Raw genomic sequence first — 18,189 nt, forward strand, 5'->3', positions numbered from 1 at the left:
TAACTCTTGATCTAAATCATTCCGTCCAATTCTAAGCAAAGATTATGTGTTAGTCGCGTTAGAATTAATCATGCCTCCCGTTGTTGCCGATCGCCTCGGGAGTGTTTTGGCTACTTCAAGCTACTTCAGCTACATCCGGGATAGTGCCTTAATACCCCCGAGGCGTTTAACGTGTTTAACTAACCTGTCAATATCATCCAACCAGACTCAAATTCACAGATTATCACGGCTAAATTATGGAATGCAAGATTTCTCCGTGAGCTCCTTGGGGAGGCTCTGCGTTGAAAGCTTACGTAAATCACCGGTAAAAGCAGCCGGGCCTGAAGCCTGCATCGTCCCTGAGAGGCAGACTCACCAAGCATTGATGACTCCACACTTTGACTGACCTTAACCTTGTGGCATCGGCTGCGAGCCAGGACATCTGTACTCTGTTACAGTAACTTAGACAGCAGCGGGGGGTATGATGGAGGAGGAGGGGGATACAGTGATGGAGAGAGGAGGAGGATGAGGCAAGAAGGAGGAAGAGGAGGAGGAAGAAGCAAAGCGGAGAGATATCTATGTTTTGTTCTTGAGTGGGAGTCTCCTGTCGACTAGGCTAGTTTCATGATACTGGCAAGGATGTGTATGAGTTATAATTGGTACAACTGTGTGTGTGTGTGTGTGTGTGTGTGTGTGTGTGTGTGTGTGTGTGTGTGTGTGTGTGTGTGTGTGTGTGTGTGTGTGTGTGTGTGTGTGTGTGTGTGTGTGTGTGTGTGTGTGTGTGTGTGTGTGTGTGTGTGTGTGTGTGTGTGTGTGTCTCAGCCAATGTCTGGGTGACGACGAGCACCTTTCGTTCTAAACTTTCTAGGGGCAATTCAAGGCATTTCCCATGCAAATAACCCCCGTTTCAGAGGTAAAGGCCTTGCAGGTTGTGTTTACACAATGACATGGCAAAGGGTTGGGCCGAGGCTTCAGTCGCTGTTCCTGTCTAGAAATTATGCAGTGGTATGCACCTGGGTGACGGGAGCATGGTTACAGTACAGCTATGTGTTAGTTTTAGAGGTTTAAAATAAACCAAGTGAAACCTTAACTCCCAGCGATCAACCAACAGCCTATTGTACAATGACACTATTATAATGCAGTCTGATACATCGACTGCTTTAGGTGTTAATGGCTTAGTGTCGACACAGATCACCGTTTGGGTTTGTGCGGAATGGCAAGGAACAGAGCTGTGGTGGGTATTATTATCCATGTGTTTGTGTGTTTGTGTTTGTGTTTGTGTGAGAGGTTAAATCATACGATAATTACTGTAGGAATTAGTACTGTATTCCTTTCACCAGCTTATACTGTATCAGAGATTTCTTAGTGCTAACAAAGGCTGGCACTTGATTGCAAAAGTGGCCAAATCTTTTTTTTCAATGGTACCTTTTCCTCACAGTGACGTCTGTACAGTGTACATAGCATTTGATACTGATCAGCAGCAACCATCAAACGTCAACTTCCATTGGGAATCGAGAGAGAGAGAGAGGTGAGAGAGAGAGAGAGAGAGAGAGAGAGAGAGAGAGAGAGAGAGAGAGAGAGAGAGAGAGAGAGAGAGAGAGAGAGAGAGAGAGAGAGAGAGAGAGAGAGAGAGAGAGGAGAGAGAACAGTGAAAATGAATGACAGACAAGTTGAACAACCTAGGTCAAGCTCTGGACATGAAGCCATTGCATTGAGACTGGCTTTGTGCCAGGATATTGTGTGAGCATTGATTAGTTGAGACAAAGCTTAGCATTGATTAGTTGAGACACAAGCTTGTTTTAAGCCTATAATTAATCACCTTCCACTTTCCAAAACATTAGATAAAACTATGACATCCAATTTTGGAGAAGGGTATTGATTTGACGAGGCAACAATGATTTAAATCTGAAACAATTGAATACACTGCTTAGTGCTTACAAGTGTTTCAAACAATTAATATTTAATACCATTAGTGCTGACTCACGGGCCCCAGTTTATAGATCATATTCCTTAATTACTCCCAAGGAACCAGGGCCTAGTGTGTACGTACCTAAGCCTTGTTCTGAGAAATTCTCTCATAGTTTTTGCCTCTTTGGATACGAACACAGTAATGTTATGGCAACCAGACCAACAGTATCCATCTGTGTCTGCTCTAATGGCCTGTAATGCTACCAGAATGCATCGCCACTGTGTCACAGAGCCACTGTCTGCCTTGACTGGCACCTAATGAAATCATCGACGACCACGCCATGCATTATTGAGAGAAGCTCTTTAATGGCAGAGTGACCAGCGGCATTGTTGGGGGACGAGTGTGTTTGTTTGTATCTTTATTGTGTTCTCCGGTCTGCCCAGGGTTTCAGGTAACGCATGGCAACATGGCAAGGATCAGCAGAACTCGCAAAGAGACCTTAGGTCAGCAGTTGTGTGCAATATGTAATATGTATTACTGATGTCAAGCGCTCGAAACTATTGTATAAGATTTCCTTGAAGTCATGAAGAGAGACAGTACACAGTTCAGAGGCTCTGTGTTGTCATTGTTGCTGTCAAATAATAGTGTTCTCTCTCAGAAATGGACAAAAATCTAAAACCTGCCTGTCTGCCTGCCTGTCTGATTCATACAGAAACTTTTTTGAGCAGTACATATGACCGTGTGTGTTTGTCTATTTTAGCACAGCAGCGTCTGTCTATATCCAGTACGCACGCACACACACACACACACACACACACACACACACACACTGTTTTTCCAAACGGCAACAATCACATTTCACAATCTCTTCAGCAACTAGGCTTTACTCAACTCATTCAAGAAACAACCCATTTTGAAGGAGCACACCTAGACCACGCCTACTTCTGGAATAATGAACACGTCACTGCACTGACGTCCCTCTCTGTACAGTTCATACTACACAGCCAGAGACCATATGATGCTGCTGATAAACACTAAAGGATACTACAGTGGGTATGGCAAAATGTACATGAACGGTACAAATGTGAAAAACGGAACGGGGCGCCGTTTGTTCCGTTACGGGAGGCGGAACGCATCGTCGGGGTTGGGGTGGTGATTGCAGACCCGTGCCACCTTGGCCTCGGATTGCGTTTGGCCCCACTGCTCCACCTGGCTGACCTTACCTTCAGGTGGCGCTGTTGAGCAGCCTTGAAATGAATGGACAGAGATTTATCATATAGCTACTAAACTGCTTAACTCACTCCCCCCCCCCCCCCTCTCTCTCCCCGTTTCAGAACACTATGAATCTGCCTCCAGACAAAGTGAAGATCCTCAGTCATTACGACAGTGAGAAGAAATGGGACCTGGTCTGTGATCAGGTGGGTTTTCCTAATACTGTGAAAGGTGTTTTCTGTCCATCCCAGATCAACAGCTGGCCACGTGGATCAGCATCTGCCAGCTTGAAGCTCTGCCCCAGACATGACATCTTCGTCTCTTGGATGGTGTACTGTACTGTATAGTACAGTAGTATGTACTGTACAGTACTGTACTACCATAATAACGTAACCTTTTATCTTTTGTATTTATACTTACTTGCTTGCTGGTGTTGCACATGGTTATTGCTGATCTACAAGCTCACACGTGCAACCAAGTATAACTCAGGCTTTAGTTACACACAGTGTTGTTCTAAATGTGGGGTCCGGGGACCCCCAGGGGTTCTTGAGCATAGCATAAGTTACATTTTAGTTTAACCACTTTAAACACCCTATACAGTATACACTGTACAATGGCTTATTTGAAAAATAGTCGACCAAAAGCTCACAACGCGATGCGACGTGTTGTGAGCTTGTACATCTACTATTTCCAAAAATGTTGGCAAAGTTTTGTAACATTTTACAAAATGTTGTATTGGGGTCCAAATATTTTCAGATGAGGGTCTGCAGCCAAACACATAATTACTTGGAGGTTGACATGAAAAGGTTTTAGAACCACTGCAGAACATGCCACAGAGCGCGGTGGGTGATGTGCTGAAACCCACATACAGTACTTTGTGGATCAAAAGGTAATGTCTTTACTTCACTACAATGTCACAGAAGATCAGTGAAACCTCCAGTTGACATACTAACGCAGTATTGTGGCTATACCTCACCATGCTCACACACACACGCACACACGCACGCACGCACACACACACACACACACACACACACACACACACACACACACACACACACACACACACTCACACACAAGCCCATCAATATTGCAGGTTGCTGTGGCAACTGTGGTGAGGCCCATAATGTCTTGGTGGGAGAGTGACACATGATACATCGTATAACATCGTACTTGAATGGTGATGCTAATCTTTCCGTGAGGTCATCAAAAAACCTGGTCCAGTTAAATGAGTGACATCATGGGTTCGGATGTACTTGAAAAGAATGTGTCTCTGTGGATGCTAGTTAAAATGAATTGTGTGTGGATAAGTGCCATTACGTGTGTCTGTGTAAAAGTCCCAGCTGGGCTCTGTGGCAGAGCCTCTGGCTCTCTGAGACCATGTATTCAATCATAATTAAAGGTATGTGTTTGTGTGCGGCGTATGTGATTGTGTGTTGTCTGTGTGCGTGTGTGTGCACTTCTGTATGCAGGAACGGTTCCAAGTGAAGAATCCCCCCTCTGCCTACCTGGACAAGTTGAAAAGTTATCTGGACCATGGAGGGGTCAGCAAGAAGGTGCTGTACACTGCTCATTACTCAATAGTCTGACATTCAGGTCAGGGTTTTCGTTGAACCGAACAAGTATATCACATTCGTATTTCAATTATAAATTGTGTATACATTTCTTTCATCGTCATTTAGGGAAGAAAATTAAACTAGGTAATCCGACATAGCTGCCTGTCTCCTGGGTAGACATTCCGCGGTCAGCGCTGTGTTTTGAAAAATAATAATTAAAAACATTGCTCTGTTTTACGATCTTGTTTGTTTGTGTTGTCAGTTTAAGAGGCGTGTGCAGGAATCCACCAAGGACCTGAGAGAACTGGAGATCTCTCTGAGGACCAATCACATTGGGTGAGGACCTTCTCTAGCCTCTCTCATAATCGTTTTTGTCTCCGTCCGTCCTTCCGGGTGCGTGTCTGTGTGTGAGAGTGTCCGTCTGTGAACAGCTAATCTCGGGCACCGCTGCTTGTTCGCAGCGAAACTGTGCGCACACACTCCCTGGATGACAGACCAGAACCCTAATTGCCCAAACTTTTCACATGGGCCTGTTATAGTGCCACCAGGAGGTATCTCTATAGTCATTAAACGAAACAGGTCTTTTAGATTCCATCCTGATTGGCTAAGATTGGCTTCCAAAGTTTGCAGGAGTGCTCCGTTTTGAACAAAATGCCTCAAATCACAGTGTGTGATTTCTGTGATTTCTTTGCGCACTCATTCCCACTATAGGCCGATAAAGAAAATGCCTCAGCCTCATGGTGGCATTATAACATACCGACGGTGTTTTTACCCATAACAGCACCGATCTCTGTAAAACTTGTATGCGCACTCCCTAGAGGCCAAGGAAAAAAACTTTTACTGTTGCTGTACAATAACTGTAGTTGTGATATCTGTATTTTCCTCTCACAGCTGGGCCCAAGAGTTCCTAAGTGAGGAGAACCGAGGCCTGGATGTTCTTGTGGATTACCTATCTTTCGCTCAGTGTGCTGTCATGTGAGTTCCATTATGTTCTTATTTTAACGACAGTTGAAAACATTTCTCCAGATGAACAACATGACTTCCCTGCTCCGTATTAGCTCAGTCAGGCAGAGCACACCACAAGGTTTCTCGGTCCAATCCCAGGTACCACCAACTCAGTGTATGGGTAGCCTCGGTCCTTCTGCGAAGAGAAAAGCCTGGTCACAACCTAAGGCAGAGGCTATCGGCGGAAGTTTCTGTCCGGAACATCCGTCAGATGTATTTCCCGATATTTATACATTCTTCCGACCAATCACAACACTTGTTTCAATCACTGTAAGAGACTGTACACTGTTTTGTAAAGCATCAACGTCATTAGCTTGAACGGTACTTCCGCCAAAATCCTGCAACTTCTGCCCCCAAACAATGATAGCGTCTACAGCGTAGGTCTTGCCCAGCGTGGTGTAAGAGTAGCTTGGCTTCGGAAAGTAAGTTCTGCAGTAAGCCCCATGAGTTGATGGTAGGTGTTGTGCTCAATCCATCTTCCAGAGGTCGACACCCACCCTTGTTCTAAGGACGATACTGACAATAGGCCGTCTGACCTCTGACCCAGCCTGCTTAAGAGTGGTTTACGGAGAGCTAACCTGCCAAAAGGCCTGAAATGTGTTCTTTCTTTTCACTGCAGGTATGACATGGACAGTTTGGACAACGGTGCTGTGCCCACAGATAAAGGTAAACCTGTAGAGAGATCACTGGAAGACTTGAGCAGGAGTGCCAGCAACTCACCTACCCACAGTGCCTCCAAATCTGGCAAAGGCTTCACGGCCAGGTCAGTGTCGTGCGCTGTTTTTGATTGATTGAAATATTTCACAGTATTTAACAGTTTGCAGAATTACAGTACATTTCAAGCACAAACTCAATACAAAGACTGTTAACTGTGAGTGGACGACCCAATTAAGCCTTACACTTGTTTACAACAGGGTCCACATTGTTCAATTCATCAAAACATTTAGAGACAAACAAATAGACACTTCTATGTAGTTAAAGAACAGAACAGGAATTCATCATATAGGAAGCAAAAAGGGAAAAAATACATATACAGTGAGGGGAAAAGGGGGGTAAAAGAAAAAGAAAGACAGAGTGTAGGGCGCCTGCACACAACACCATGCGTTGATGCCATGTGTGCATATGTGCAGGCACCCAACACCACGTCCATACAAAAACATAGTACAATACAGATAAAAGAAGGACAAAGTGCAGGGCGCCTGCACACAACACCATGCTTTGATGCCATGTGTGCATATGTGCAGGCACCCATCACCACGTCCATACAAAAACATAGTACAATACAGATAAAAATGCAGCTTTTACAGAGGCCAGTTTCGAATTGCAGCCATCCGTAGGTGCCCTTTGAGAGCAGTTTTGAAGGAGTCAAGGGATTCACATGTCTTAATGACTGTTGGTAGGGCATTCCACATTTTGGTGGCATAGGAGCGAAAATAATTTAGTCCCTTGTTTGTGCCGAATCTGGGTTGTACATGGTTTGTTGCACTCCCTCTGGTGTTGTGGGTGTGGACTTCGTTTACATTAAGGAAGTATTTAGACAGGTACATGGGTATCTTGGTGGTGTATCGAATCGAATCTTGTGGACCAGACCCATTGCAAGATGCTGTACTCTGTCGTCGACCCTAAGCCATCCCAGCCTGTCAAAGTGGGCAGGGGTGAGGGGGGTGAGGCCAAGTAGGAGCCTGACCAGTTTGTTTTGGGAGGTCTGGAGCCTTGTTTTAAGGGCCTTTGAGGTGCTGTGGTACCTAGAGGTGGATGCATAGTCAAAGAAACCTTGTACGAGGGCTCCTGTTAAGGTCTTCAAGGTGTTTTTGTTGACCAGTGAGGAGATCCTGTAGAGGAATCTTGTTCTTTGATTGACTTTTTTGATTACGTTGGTGGCCATCTTATCACCGGAAAGATTGGCCCTAGGTAGGTAATTTTATCCTTCCGTGTGATAATATCGTCACCCACTCTAACCAAGAAGCCATGCCTTTTTGGCTGTCATGTGTTACATTCAGTAGTGGACAGTAACAAAGTACATTTACTCAAGTAAATGTGTTGAGTGTCTGTACTTAACTACGTATATTTCAAAGACAAATATTGTACTATTGACTATGTGGTGATGTACAAGCTCACAATGCATCATCATGAGCTTTATGATCTGCTATATTCACTAGATTTGATATAACTATCAAACATATACATACTGTAACTTTAACATTTAACTTTTTATCTTTAAAAGCAAGTAGCAAAAGCAAGTACTCCAGTAGTTTAGTTCAAGTACAAATTACAAACTACTTTCACTTGTAGTTGTGTAATATTTGAGCAGGGGTATCTATACTGGTCAAGTACCATACTGCCAGGGGTTCAGTACTGGTACTTTGTCCACCACTGATTCTGGTGAGATGTGTGCACTGTGTGCGTGTTGTCTTTCATGTGTTGAGTTGAATCCCAGGGTCACTGTGACTGGTTGTCATTTTCACCGTATTCACATAAAACAGGGCAGACAAATGCATGTACAGCATGCTGAGTGTGTGCATTGGCAGCTTGCTCATACTCTCATGCTATTTATGCAGAAACTTTTACACACATGCAAACACATGCAAACACACACACACACACACACACACACACACACACACACACACACACAGACGTACACCGTCTCTGAGGGGCCCCTGTTTGTCCGCTTGGGGACATGGGTATTGATGTGTGCAATAAAGATGCAATAGAGATTAACACACTACTGGATTAATATCGCAATATTAAGTTGCGCACAGCTGCACACACACACTAAGTTAGTCTCAAAGTTAGTTTCTATACAAATTCGGGGGGATTGCTTCAGAGACACTATTACATTACACATTTTTGGGGGAGTTCCATTCAGATATTTTGACCCTTTTCTTTTTTTTCTCGTCAGCCTTCAATCACTTTAAAATTATTATGAATTTAGAATTTCAAATTCATGCACACAGCAATCTTCTGAGGTCCATGTATTTACAGAAATAAGTGATCATATCTGTGTGTGTGTGTGTGTGTGTGTGTGTGTGTGTGTGTGTGTGTGTGTGTGCGTGTGCGTGTGTGTGCGTGCGTGTGTGTGCGTGAATTAAATTAAATGTTCTTTTAATATAATAATCCACAATATGTTGTCATTGTCATACTATATCACAGATTAATTATACAACAGTGAAGACAAATACAATAAACAAAGGGATAAAGCAACAGTGCCCTCTCTTCATAATCTTCAGAATTGTACTATTCTTAAAGAGGGAGAGGAATGCATTCAGCTGCTAAGCAAATAACTACATTGACATTCCTATACTGTAGTTCTCTCATGGCATTCCAATGAAATTAAAATGTCAGTCGTCCTTCACCCGGTTTACAATTTTGATTGATTGATTATTGTATTAGACAATAACAAATGCAAAACAGTACATGGTACAGTTAAAGCACATTTATCCAAAAGGATAGCACCGAAAAAAGACCTTGCGGTCTTGTTTCCATTCGGGTCCCATACTCTCAATTAATTTAGTCACATGAAAACCTCATCTATCTGGGATTTTGGTGTTGTATAGTTTATTTAGATGTTTTTCTCCCCATTTTCCCCCATTCAAAATAAACAAAAATAGCTCACGTATGACTTCGTTGTGCACTGTATGCTATAATCTCTTTGAGTGGTTAAAATTCAGTACAATGTGTAAATAAAATGGTCTAAGACTAAGCTTATTACGTCTACCCTTTTGTTATTTAACTATAATAATAAAATAAATAAATATATATACACCTTTTCCAAGTATTCAAACACATCAGTTCATGTAGCTTACAGTATTTCCAGTCGACAATGTCAGTGTAAAAAATAAATACAGTGCTTTTCTTTTTCACTTTCATTTTTCTACATTTGCGTTGTCCTAGTCGTCATAATGTATGTATTTGCAATGATGCTGACACCAGCGTGCATGTAAACATGCATATACAACCTGCACGCACACAAAGTAAGACAACAAACTGTCTCAGACGTCAAATCTTTCTCATCTTGAACAACTACATTCTTGTCGGGACAATTACTTTGTAGTTGTATGTTATCAGGGGACCTCCAGGTTGGCAACGTAAATCTTGCACCCGCGTGAGGTTTGAACGTATGAGTGTATGAATGTCAGAAATGTCCGCAATGCTCAATTTGACAGACACTCCTGACGATTGGGCGGTTCCATTTGATTGAGGACACACTGTCACTGATGCCTCCTTACTGGAGTGTGATTGTGATGATGTCTCAGCCGTCGCCCGCAGCCACGCGAAGGCCTTTCACCCCTCCATCTGCCTCCGTGTCAACCAGCTCTTCAACTCTGTTTCTCTTGTTCTCATACCTTGTTATTTCCAATCTAGTCAGGGAATATTATCAGAATAATGTCAATTCTGGGAATACATTTCTTACCAAGACTTTTCTTCACCAATGTGTTTGTAAAGGTGTCAACTAGCTAACAGTGTAGTGAGAGACACAGCAGTGATAATGGAAGGAATTGAACTCTGAGCTCTCCACCACAGGAAAACCCTGAGGACGTCCCGTGTTGCCAGCCAGCGAGATGATGTCCACCTCTGCATCATGTGCTTACGTGCCATCATGAACTACCAGGTACCAGGTTCCTCCCACCAATGATTAAGCCTCTCTATGCACAGAATAGGGCATAATCCTTTTGTCTTTAAACCTTTGTTTCCCGTATGCCGAATAAACAAACGCCTGCACACTGAGGGCTCCAATGCAACAGATGCTTTATTGCACCAAACCAAAAAAATCGGCGACGTTTTGAGCACAAATCTCTTCCTCAGACATGTTTTGTAATAATAATGATAGCGACCTTCCCATACTGTGTGTGTGTGTGTGTGTGTGTGTGTGTGTGTGTGTGTGTGTGTGTGTGTGTGTGTGTGTGTGTGTGTGTGTGTGTGTGTGTGTGTGTGTGTGTGTGTGTGTGTGTGTGTGTGTGTGTGTGTGTGTGTGTGTGTGTGTGTGTGTGTGTGTGTGTGTGTGTGTGTGTGTGTGTGTGTGTGTGTGTGTGTGTGCGTGCGTGCGTGCGTGCGTGCGTGTGTGTGTACTCGCACTCCAGTCTGGTTTCAACTTGGTGATGACCCACCCCTGCTGTGTCAACGAGATCACTCTTAGCCTCAACAATGGGAACCCTCGGTAAGGCTTGTGGTGTGCTCGGTAAGACTTAAATGTTGTAGACACAATATATGTTGAAGTGTGTGTGTGTTTGGTCTCTCACATACAGTATTCCCTAGGCCTAGGTGCTGTGTTCAGAGTGATCTTAATTTGTAATATGTTACATAACATTTTGCTGTGATATTTGCATGTATCTCCATATTTAGATTTGTTATGTTTTTGTTAATTAATGCCCCATTTCGTCATACTACAGTGTCACACAAATGTTCCGGGAATAGTCCACTTGCCAGAATGTGAACCCAGGCATGTTGAGTACACCAAAGTTTTATGTTATAAATGTTGGGTATGGGTCCCCAGCATGTAGACACACACATGTACACCAGCAACCATGCTTTATGTAGCATGTGACGTGTCAAACTAGGGGGTTTTCATGATGCTGAATCCATTCCAAGCATTAGTTTTGCTAAACTAATGCTTGGGCCGTCGTTCCAAATGTGATGATGTCAACACATTTGGGCAAGTGGCTATGGCTGTTTTTAGTCCAATGAGTGTTGCTTGGAATGGATTCAGCATCATGAAAACCCCCTAGTTTGACACGTCACATGCTACATAAAGCATGATGTTTTTTCCCCTTTCTATAGGTTGTTAATGGTATGGTCACATATTATGCCAACAAAAAATGCTCAACATATGCAAGTTAGCATCCGGCAGTTTCTACATGCTGGGGACCCGTCCCATACTTTTCTAACATAAAACGTACTCAACATGTCCGGGTTCACAATGGGGCTCTATGGGCTGGCAAGTAGAATAGAACCAGGGGATGAGCGAGTCACGTCAGGACTTCTGTGCTCTATACAAGGTTTCCACCTGACAGAGACGATAACTCCGTACACACTAACGTGTAAACATTGTTCCTACCTCCCCAGGACCAAGGCTCTGGTGCTGGAGCTGCTAGCTGCTGTTTGTCTAGTGAGAGGAGGCCACGACATCATCCTCTCCGCATTCGACAACTTCAAAGAGGTCAGATGGTCCTCCCAAGATGTTTGGAAAGCCACTCTCTTTTCTTTTCTGAATCCGACATTTTTAATCATCCCTAATTGCAAGACACTGCCCCAGCTGCCACCCTTAGAGCTGACCTGTTGACATTCCATATTTTGATCTGACCTCATCAAACCCTATATACTATATGCATATATGCATGCTCCATATATGGCCAGTACATAATTCATTCCATATGTTGATCTGATCCCCCATGCCAAAGCGCCAGCGCTCCCCCCGCAAGTCTGCTGTCACCCAGGTTGATGGGCGAGGTCGCTTCTTGTCCTCACGAGAAGTCTTACTGGTATTAGAACTGCATGACCATCCCTATTCTGCGAAAATAGCAAACAATGTCACAATGTCATTGTTTTCTTAATGTCAGAATGCTTTGTTTGCGTGCTTATGAGCTAAAAGTGAGATTTTGAGACCTGTTTAACACAACCAGCGCCGGGTGGACTGAACCAGTTAAGCACGGCACGGCATTGACAGTATTTGGACTTACAGTATATCTTGGCCAGCTACTGTAGCCTCCACTACAGTTCTACTTTGCTTTACATTTGTATGATTTCATTGTCAAAGTTTTGACAATGAAAACCCGGTATTGTAGTTGACCAAAAGTTATTACTTATAATGAATGATATCACAAATATCCTCTCGTATTTTCTTTAGCTGTCCCCAACTAAACATATAGATTTATGCTAGTCATTCTAGCAGGTTAGGCTCACTCTCATACCCCCCACGCTCATGTCAGCTGTCAAGCCCAGCTGTTCCACGAACAGCCTAAATGGAGTGATGAGACACTGATATGTGAAACACTTGTTGAGTTGAAGCAGCCTTTCCTTGACCTTCTCTCTCCGCTGTCTGAAAAGGCAGCAACTGTTGCCAGCAGATCACCTCTTGTGGTTACAACAAGCAAGACAGAATGGAGTCCAGCATCAACCTATAGGATAGGCTATTATTAGCATTGGTGGAGGATGCTAGGACCCTACCCTGCAACAGGCCCCTTAGCAGTATCTGGTGCTGGTAGGTCACTGTGAACAGGGCACAGAGTTAACTTGCATCAATTGGCCACTGAAGATTTTGAATTTTGTTTTATTTCTCTCCGAAAATGCCGTTTCTGGCCAGGATACCAATGTTATCCAATCAGGATAGAGAACTCATGCAGGATACAGGATACTCCTGATTGGTCGAAATTAGCAACCCACCTGGGAAGATTTATTTGTAATGTAACTTACGTTTTCGATATACTCTGTCTGGTCTTAGTAAGGCTCACTCAGCAGCAGTTGTGGGTACATTCACTTCTTTTCAAGGGCCTGTAATATGACACAGGCAGCGATAGGCATCATCTCAATGATATACACGAGGTTCTGAAATATTTACATCTACAAGTGACTGCACCTGTCCACACTTTTCAAGAAAACGATAAATGCAGTTAATAATTGACATGGTTAACTAACTACTGTATGTGATGGCGTTTCACTTACTGTAGAGTAAGTAGAGTCACATTTGAAGCTATTGCACCACACATCTCTGTGTATTCTGGAGGCTTATTTGCATGGTTAAAATGAAAATTCAAATGCTGTTCTGTGCTCGTTGAGCTGAATATATTAACAGATTGATTTCAACCTCAATGTCAGAACCTGTCATTTTCAATCCACCAACTCATCTGGTGAGGCTGGTCAGTCCCAGGTTGACAAGAGGGCTATCGGTTACCGCAATGGCAGGCAGCTCCAGTAACACAGCAAGTGGCACTTGTGTTGGTACAGTGACGACGGCAATGTGTGTGTGTGGGTGAGAGAGGAGGTAGAGATGGAGAGATAAACAGAGAGCACATGGCGGAGGAGTAAAGTAGAGGTGGACAGGCACTGTGCCAAGGGCTGGCTCGTGTGACCCTTGGCACCAGAGCGTGGGCATTGTTTTGGGCCCCGTGGGGAGGGTGGCCTGGCATGATGCATTATTTAGAGGACATGAGTGGGCGAGGGGGTGGTGCAGCACAGACTGATGGTTCAGACTGGAGGCGTGTGTTGTCACAATTTGAGTCAAATTTCTCTCTCGTGTGTCTGTGCGTCTGTCATGTGTGCGTCTGGCACGCACACGCACGCACATACATACAGTACACACACACACACACACACACACACACCCACACACATATACATACACACAAACACGTTGTTGTACAGTACTAAGAATGAGCTTTTGTAAAGACCTTTTTTATGCAGTTTTAGATAGGATAGGTAGAAAGACAGGAAACAGTACAGTACAGGTCTCCAGTTGGAATCAAACCGGGGGGATGTTGATTATGTGGTTGTTGATTTGATAATGAGTTTTATTTATTTTTATAAATGTTTTATCCCACAATTTTGTAACCCATTTTTTTCACCCAGTGTCAATTATCTAATGTAATCCTGGGCGCTACACTTCCTCTGCCAACCTGGGGGGGCAGCGGACTGACCTCATGCTTCCTTCTATGCATGAGGAGTCCAAGCTGCTTCATTTCACCTGACAGGGGAGAGTTTCCCCGGCCAGACGTAGCGCGTGGAAGGAACACGTTATTCCGACCAGTTCCTTTCCCCTCCATCAGGTGCCCCGGCTGGCCAGGGGGAGGTAGTTTTAGGGACCAGGATTACGTTAGGGTTGTTGTGGTACCTACCCTAGGGGACACGGGGAGAACATGCAAACTCTACACAGAAAGGCCCTTTCGCCAACCCCGCCTCGGGTATGGGCACTGATGACACGGAGGAGGGAACACGCCCACAGCGTCCCCAGCGGGAATCGAACCCAGGACCTTCTAGCTGTGAAGCGACAATACTACCGACTGTGCCACCGTGACCCGTTTGATAAGGAATTTTGAATTTTGATTTGATAATGAGTTTTGATTTGATAATGAGTCAGCTGTCGCCATGCTCCAAGACTGAGGTTTTGTTGAGCTAATACAAGTCATACAGTATGTACTTTACACGCAGCACTAGCTTTAAGTGCCATTCGTTCCTGGTTATCTCTGAAATATGCTGAACTTGTAAATCACAGAGGCCAATGAATCCTGCTCGCTGTAACTGAAGTAGGCGATGACTGACTTGTCATGTCTCATATCCATCCATCCACCAACTAGTTTTGAGTTTGTGTAAAAGAAAGTGAGTGTAAACACAAACGTTGAAGACAAAAGTGAGGACGCAAATTGTGATGGGCCAGAATGAGATGATGTATTATGATGTATGATGATAACAGTGCCCCTCACTTCACACGGGTGTGATTCTTTTTAAATAAATGCCTGAGAGAGAGAGAGAGAGAGAGAGAGAGAGAGAGAGAGAGAGAGAGAGAGAGAGAGAGAGAGAGAGAGAGAGAGAGAGAGAGAGAGGGGACAGGTGTGACATGCTGCCCCCATGTGGACACAGTGAAGTAGTCTCATATCCAGACCTTCAAATGATAACTTTGTTAACTGTGCTCACGTTCTATGGCTGAACAAAGACAAGACTGAGATATTTGCAGTAGGTGCTTAATGTAAATCGCTCTGGATTAAGAGCGTCTGCTAAATGCCTAAATTGTAATTATAGGTGCTAAGGGACTGTGTGTGTGCGTGCGTGCGTGTTTGCGCGTGGGTGTTGTTGTGGGAAATATGAAGACTCAAATCTATATAATATATTGGTCCATGCTAGTCTGTCTGGTCGTGTCTGTGAGCAACGACACCTTGGCCTGAAAGCCTGTCTTAATCCAATCAACCCTTTGATCAAGCTGTATGTGAAAGACCAATGTCACACCTATTGTTTATTATGGGTCTGAATAGGTATCACTAGGTAGTTCCTGTCTCAGGAGGGGGCCGACAGCCAAGACAGTCAGGGCGTCTGCCGTCTGTATACATTCACCCGGATGGACATATATTATTTCCATAACAGTGCGTGCGTGCGTGCATCTTATTGTGGTTTTAAAAATATAATTGACTTGTTTTGACTCAACACCAAATAGACACAGCATGATTCTATCAATAGCTGATTCTGATCCGATCATGGCCTGTTTTGCATGTCATCCTATGTACAGTACATCCTCTTTCTCTGTACTCTGCTATGCTATTTTGTGAAGCAAAAATGTCTTTAAGATGAATATGATGGACTTTGACAGATGGCTCAGTTCTGATGTTAATCGTGACCTTTTGCATCCCAGGTGTGTGGAGAGAGGAGCCGCTTTGAAAAACTCATGGAGTACTTCTGCAACGAGGACAACAATATTGACTTCATGGTAAAGTTACTGTGACTGAAAATGTACTTACTATTAGACAGCAATGTCCAAAGCATACCATGCTTTGTTAGAAGCCATTGGATTCAGTTGATTTCAGTATGGTACTGTATGTGTCTGGCTTTAGGTGGGTAACCCAACAGAACACACTATAATGTGTAGTTGTTTTATGTCAAAGGCATATTTGCATTTTGACCAATCTTAAAGTACAGATTGATTTGAAATATCCAGCTGGAAATAATCGAGAAAATATAGATTTACAAACCAAATTCAATCATCTTTGTTGTTAATCAATTATTGATGTAGGTTTGGTAAGGTTTTAAAGACTATAGACAAATGCATGTAGCCATTAATGGAAGATTGTCTATATTTGATGATTACAGGTTTTCTGTGTTTTTGCCTGCAATCCCTGTAAGAGAAAAACAAGAGGTTTCTATTCTTCAATGCTGTTTCATGTATGTACAGTATGTAGGTACTTACAACCTTTGCCCACCAGGCGGCGTGCATGCAGTTCATCAACATTGTGGTCCATTCGGTGGAAAACATGAACTTCAGAGTCCACCTTCAGTATGAGTTCACCTGCCATGGCCTGGATGAATACCTTGAGGCAAGTTCTTCTGAACACTCAAAAGACATCAACCATAATTATTAGTGACAAAGTGCGGATATTATTTGTATGTATTTGTCAAAGAGCAATAAATGTAAACCAGGCCTTAAGTTATAGATCACGTCTTACCTGCACATAATATACTGTATAACACAGATGGTAGCAACATTGCCAGCAGTGAAATTATTTAACTCAATTATTTCTCAACAGTGTGAAAAAAATATATCGGATTCACAATCATCTATGGAAATTGGAATACAAATAAATCAGAATGTGTGCTCTTTAACAGCTTCATTGATGCAACTCCAAACGGCAACTCTGCTTGTCTGTATGAGAGTGGACGGTTATTTTGTGGCCTCCCGCTGTGCCCCTGTGTAGAGGTTAAAGTTCACCGAGAGCGACCGACTGCTGGTGCAGATCCAGGCCTATTTGGACAACCTGTTTGACGTTGGGGTGCTGCTGGAGGACGCAGAGACCAAGAACACTCTGCTGGAGCACATGGAGGAGCTGCAGGAACACAACGCACAGGTGACTGAGTGTTACTGCATGATGTTTGTGAGGGTATCTACCTACCCTAGGGAACACGGGGAGAACACATGCAAACTCCACACTTAAGGGCCCTTTTGCCAACCCCGCCTCGCCCTCGGGTATGGGCACTGATGGAAGAGAGAACACGCCCCCAGCGCCGCCCTACAGCGTCCCCAGCGGGAATCGAACCCAGGACAGGACCTTCTAGCTGTGAGGCGACAGCACTACCGACTGTGCCACTGTGCCCCCCTTAAACATTAAACATTAAACTTAAAGTCTCAAAGTCATCACATTATTGGCTTCGGAATGCGACAACAACAAAGAAATCAAGGCTTCATGGGATGTGGAATTGATAGAACATTTGTAATTTTGGGGTGAACTATTTTACAAATTCCAATAGGCAATTCATGCTTGGTTATTATTATTATTATTTTTATTAATAATAACTTAACATTTTTTTATATTATTAAGTAACATTAGGACTTCATCTCTAGTGAGAACTCACATGTTAATTTACTTTAGGTTTTTTGCTCAGCTACTGTATGCCTATTACTGTTCTAAGACAGTAGTGATTGCTCAGCTACCGTATGCCTATTACTGTTCTAAGAGAGTAGTGATTGTTTCTTCAGTTCTTTATTTATCTGATCTAATCAATCAACAGACCCTCATGTGACATGAGACATGTGACCTGTCTGTTCCTAGTTGTAGCTGTGGGCAGGTATAAAAACTGTGAATCCCTGTTCAATGAGCCAGACTGGGTTTCCATTGTGTGCTTGGCAGCTCAACATGAGACTCCAGGAGAGTGAAAGGGAGGCCGTGGAAAAAGTATCAGAACTGGAGAAGAAACTCATTCAGACCACCAAAGACGTGGAGCTATTGAAGGTACAGTACACCATCATCACACTGACCTTCCTATGACATAGATATGGGCAACATACAGTAGAGGTGTGCATAGTGCAGTTGGGCCATCAAGTGCCAAATGTCAATA

General features: G+C 43.6%; 1 protein-coding gene across 2 annotated transcripts in view; it reads left to right on the forward strand.

The window, feature by feature from the left end:
• The window catches only part of fmnl1b (formin-like 1b), a 35,643-nt gene that overhangs the window by 7,868 nt on the left and 9,586 nt on the right, over positions 1–18,189 (forward strand). For both annotated transcript variants that reach the window (XM_080789480.1, XM_080789481.1), the window contains exons 2-13: positions 3,223–3,306; positions 4,573–4,656; positions 4,919–4,992; positions 5,548–5,631; positions 6,281–6,424; positions 10,186–10,273; positions 10,743–10,819; positions 11,725–11,818; positions 15,995–16,069; positions 16,563–16,673; positions 17,052–17,201; positions 17,982–18,083. In XM_080789480.1, coding sequence (XP_080645606.1) covers positions 3,223–3,306; positions 4,573–4,656; positions 4,919–4,992; positions 5,548–5,631; positions 6,281–6,424; positions 10,186–10,273; positions 10,743–10,819; positions 11,725–11,818; positions 15,995–16,069; positions 16,563–16,673; positions 17,052–17,201; positions 17,982–18,083 — 1,167 coding nt within the window. The remainder of the gene's footprint in view (positions 1–3,222; positions 3,307–4,572; positions 4,657–4,918; positions 4,993–5,547; positions 5,632–6,280; positions 6,425–10,185; positions 10,274–10,742; positions 10,820–11,724; positions 11,819–15,994; positions 16,070–16,562; positions 16,674–17,051; positions 17,202–17,981; positions 18,084–18,189) is intronic.

Source organism: Protomyctophum bolini (assembly GCF_963924005.1).
Source record: "Protomyctophum bolini genome assembly, chromosome: 18".
In the NCBI taxonomy this organism is placed as follows: Eukaryota; Metazoa; Chordata; class Actinopteri; order Myctophiformes; family Myctophidae; genus Protomyctophum; species Protomyctophum bolini.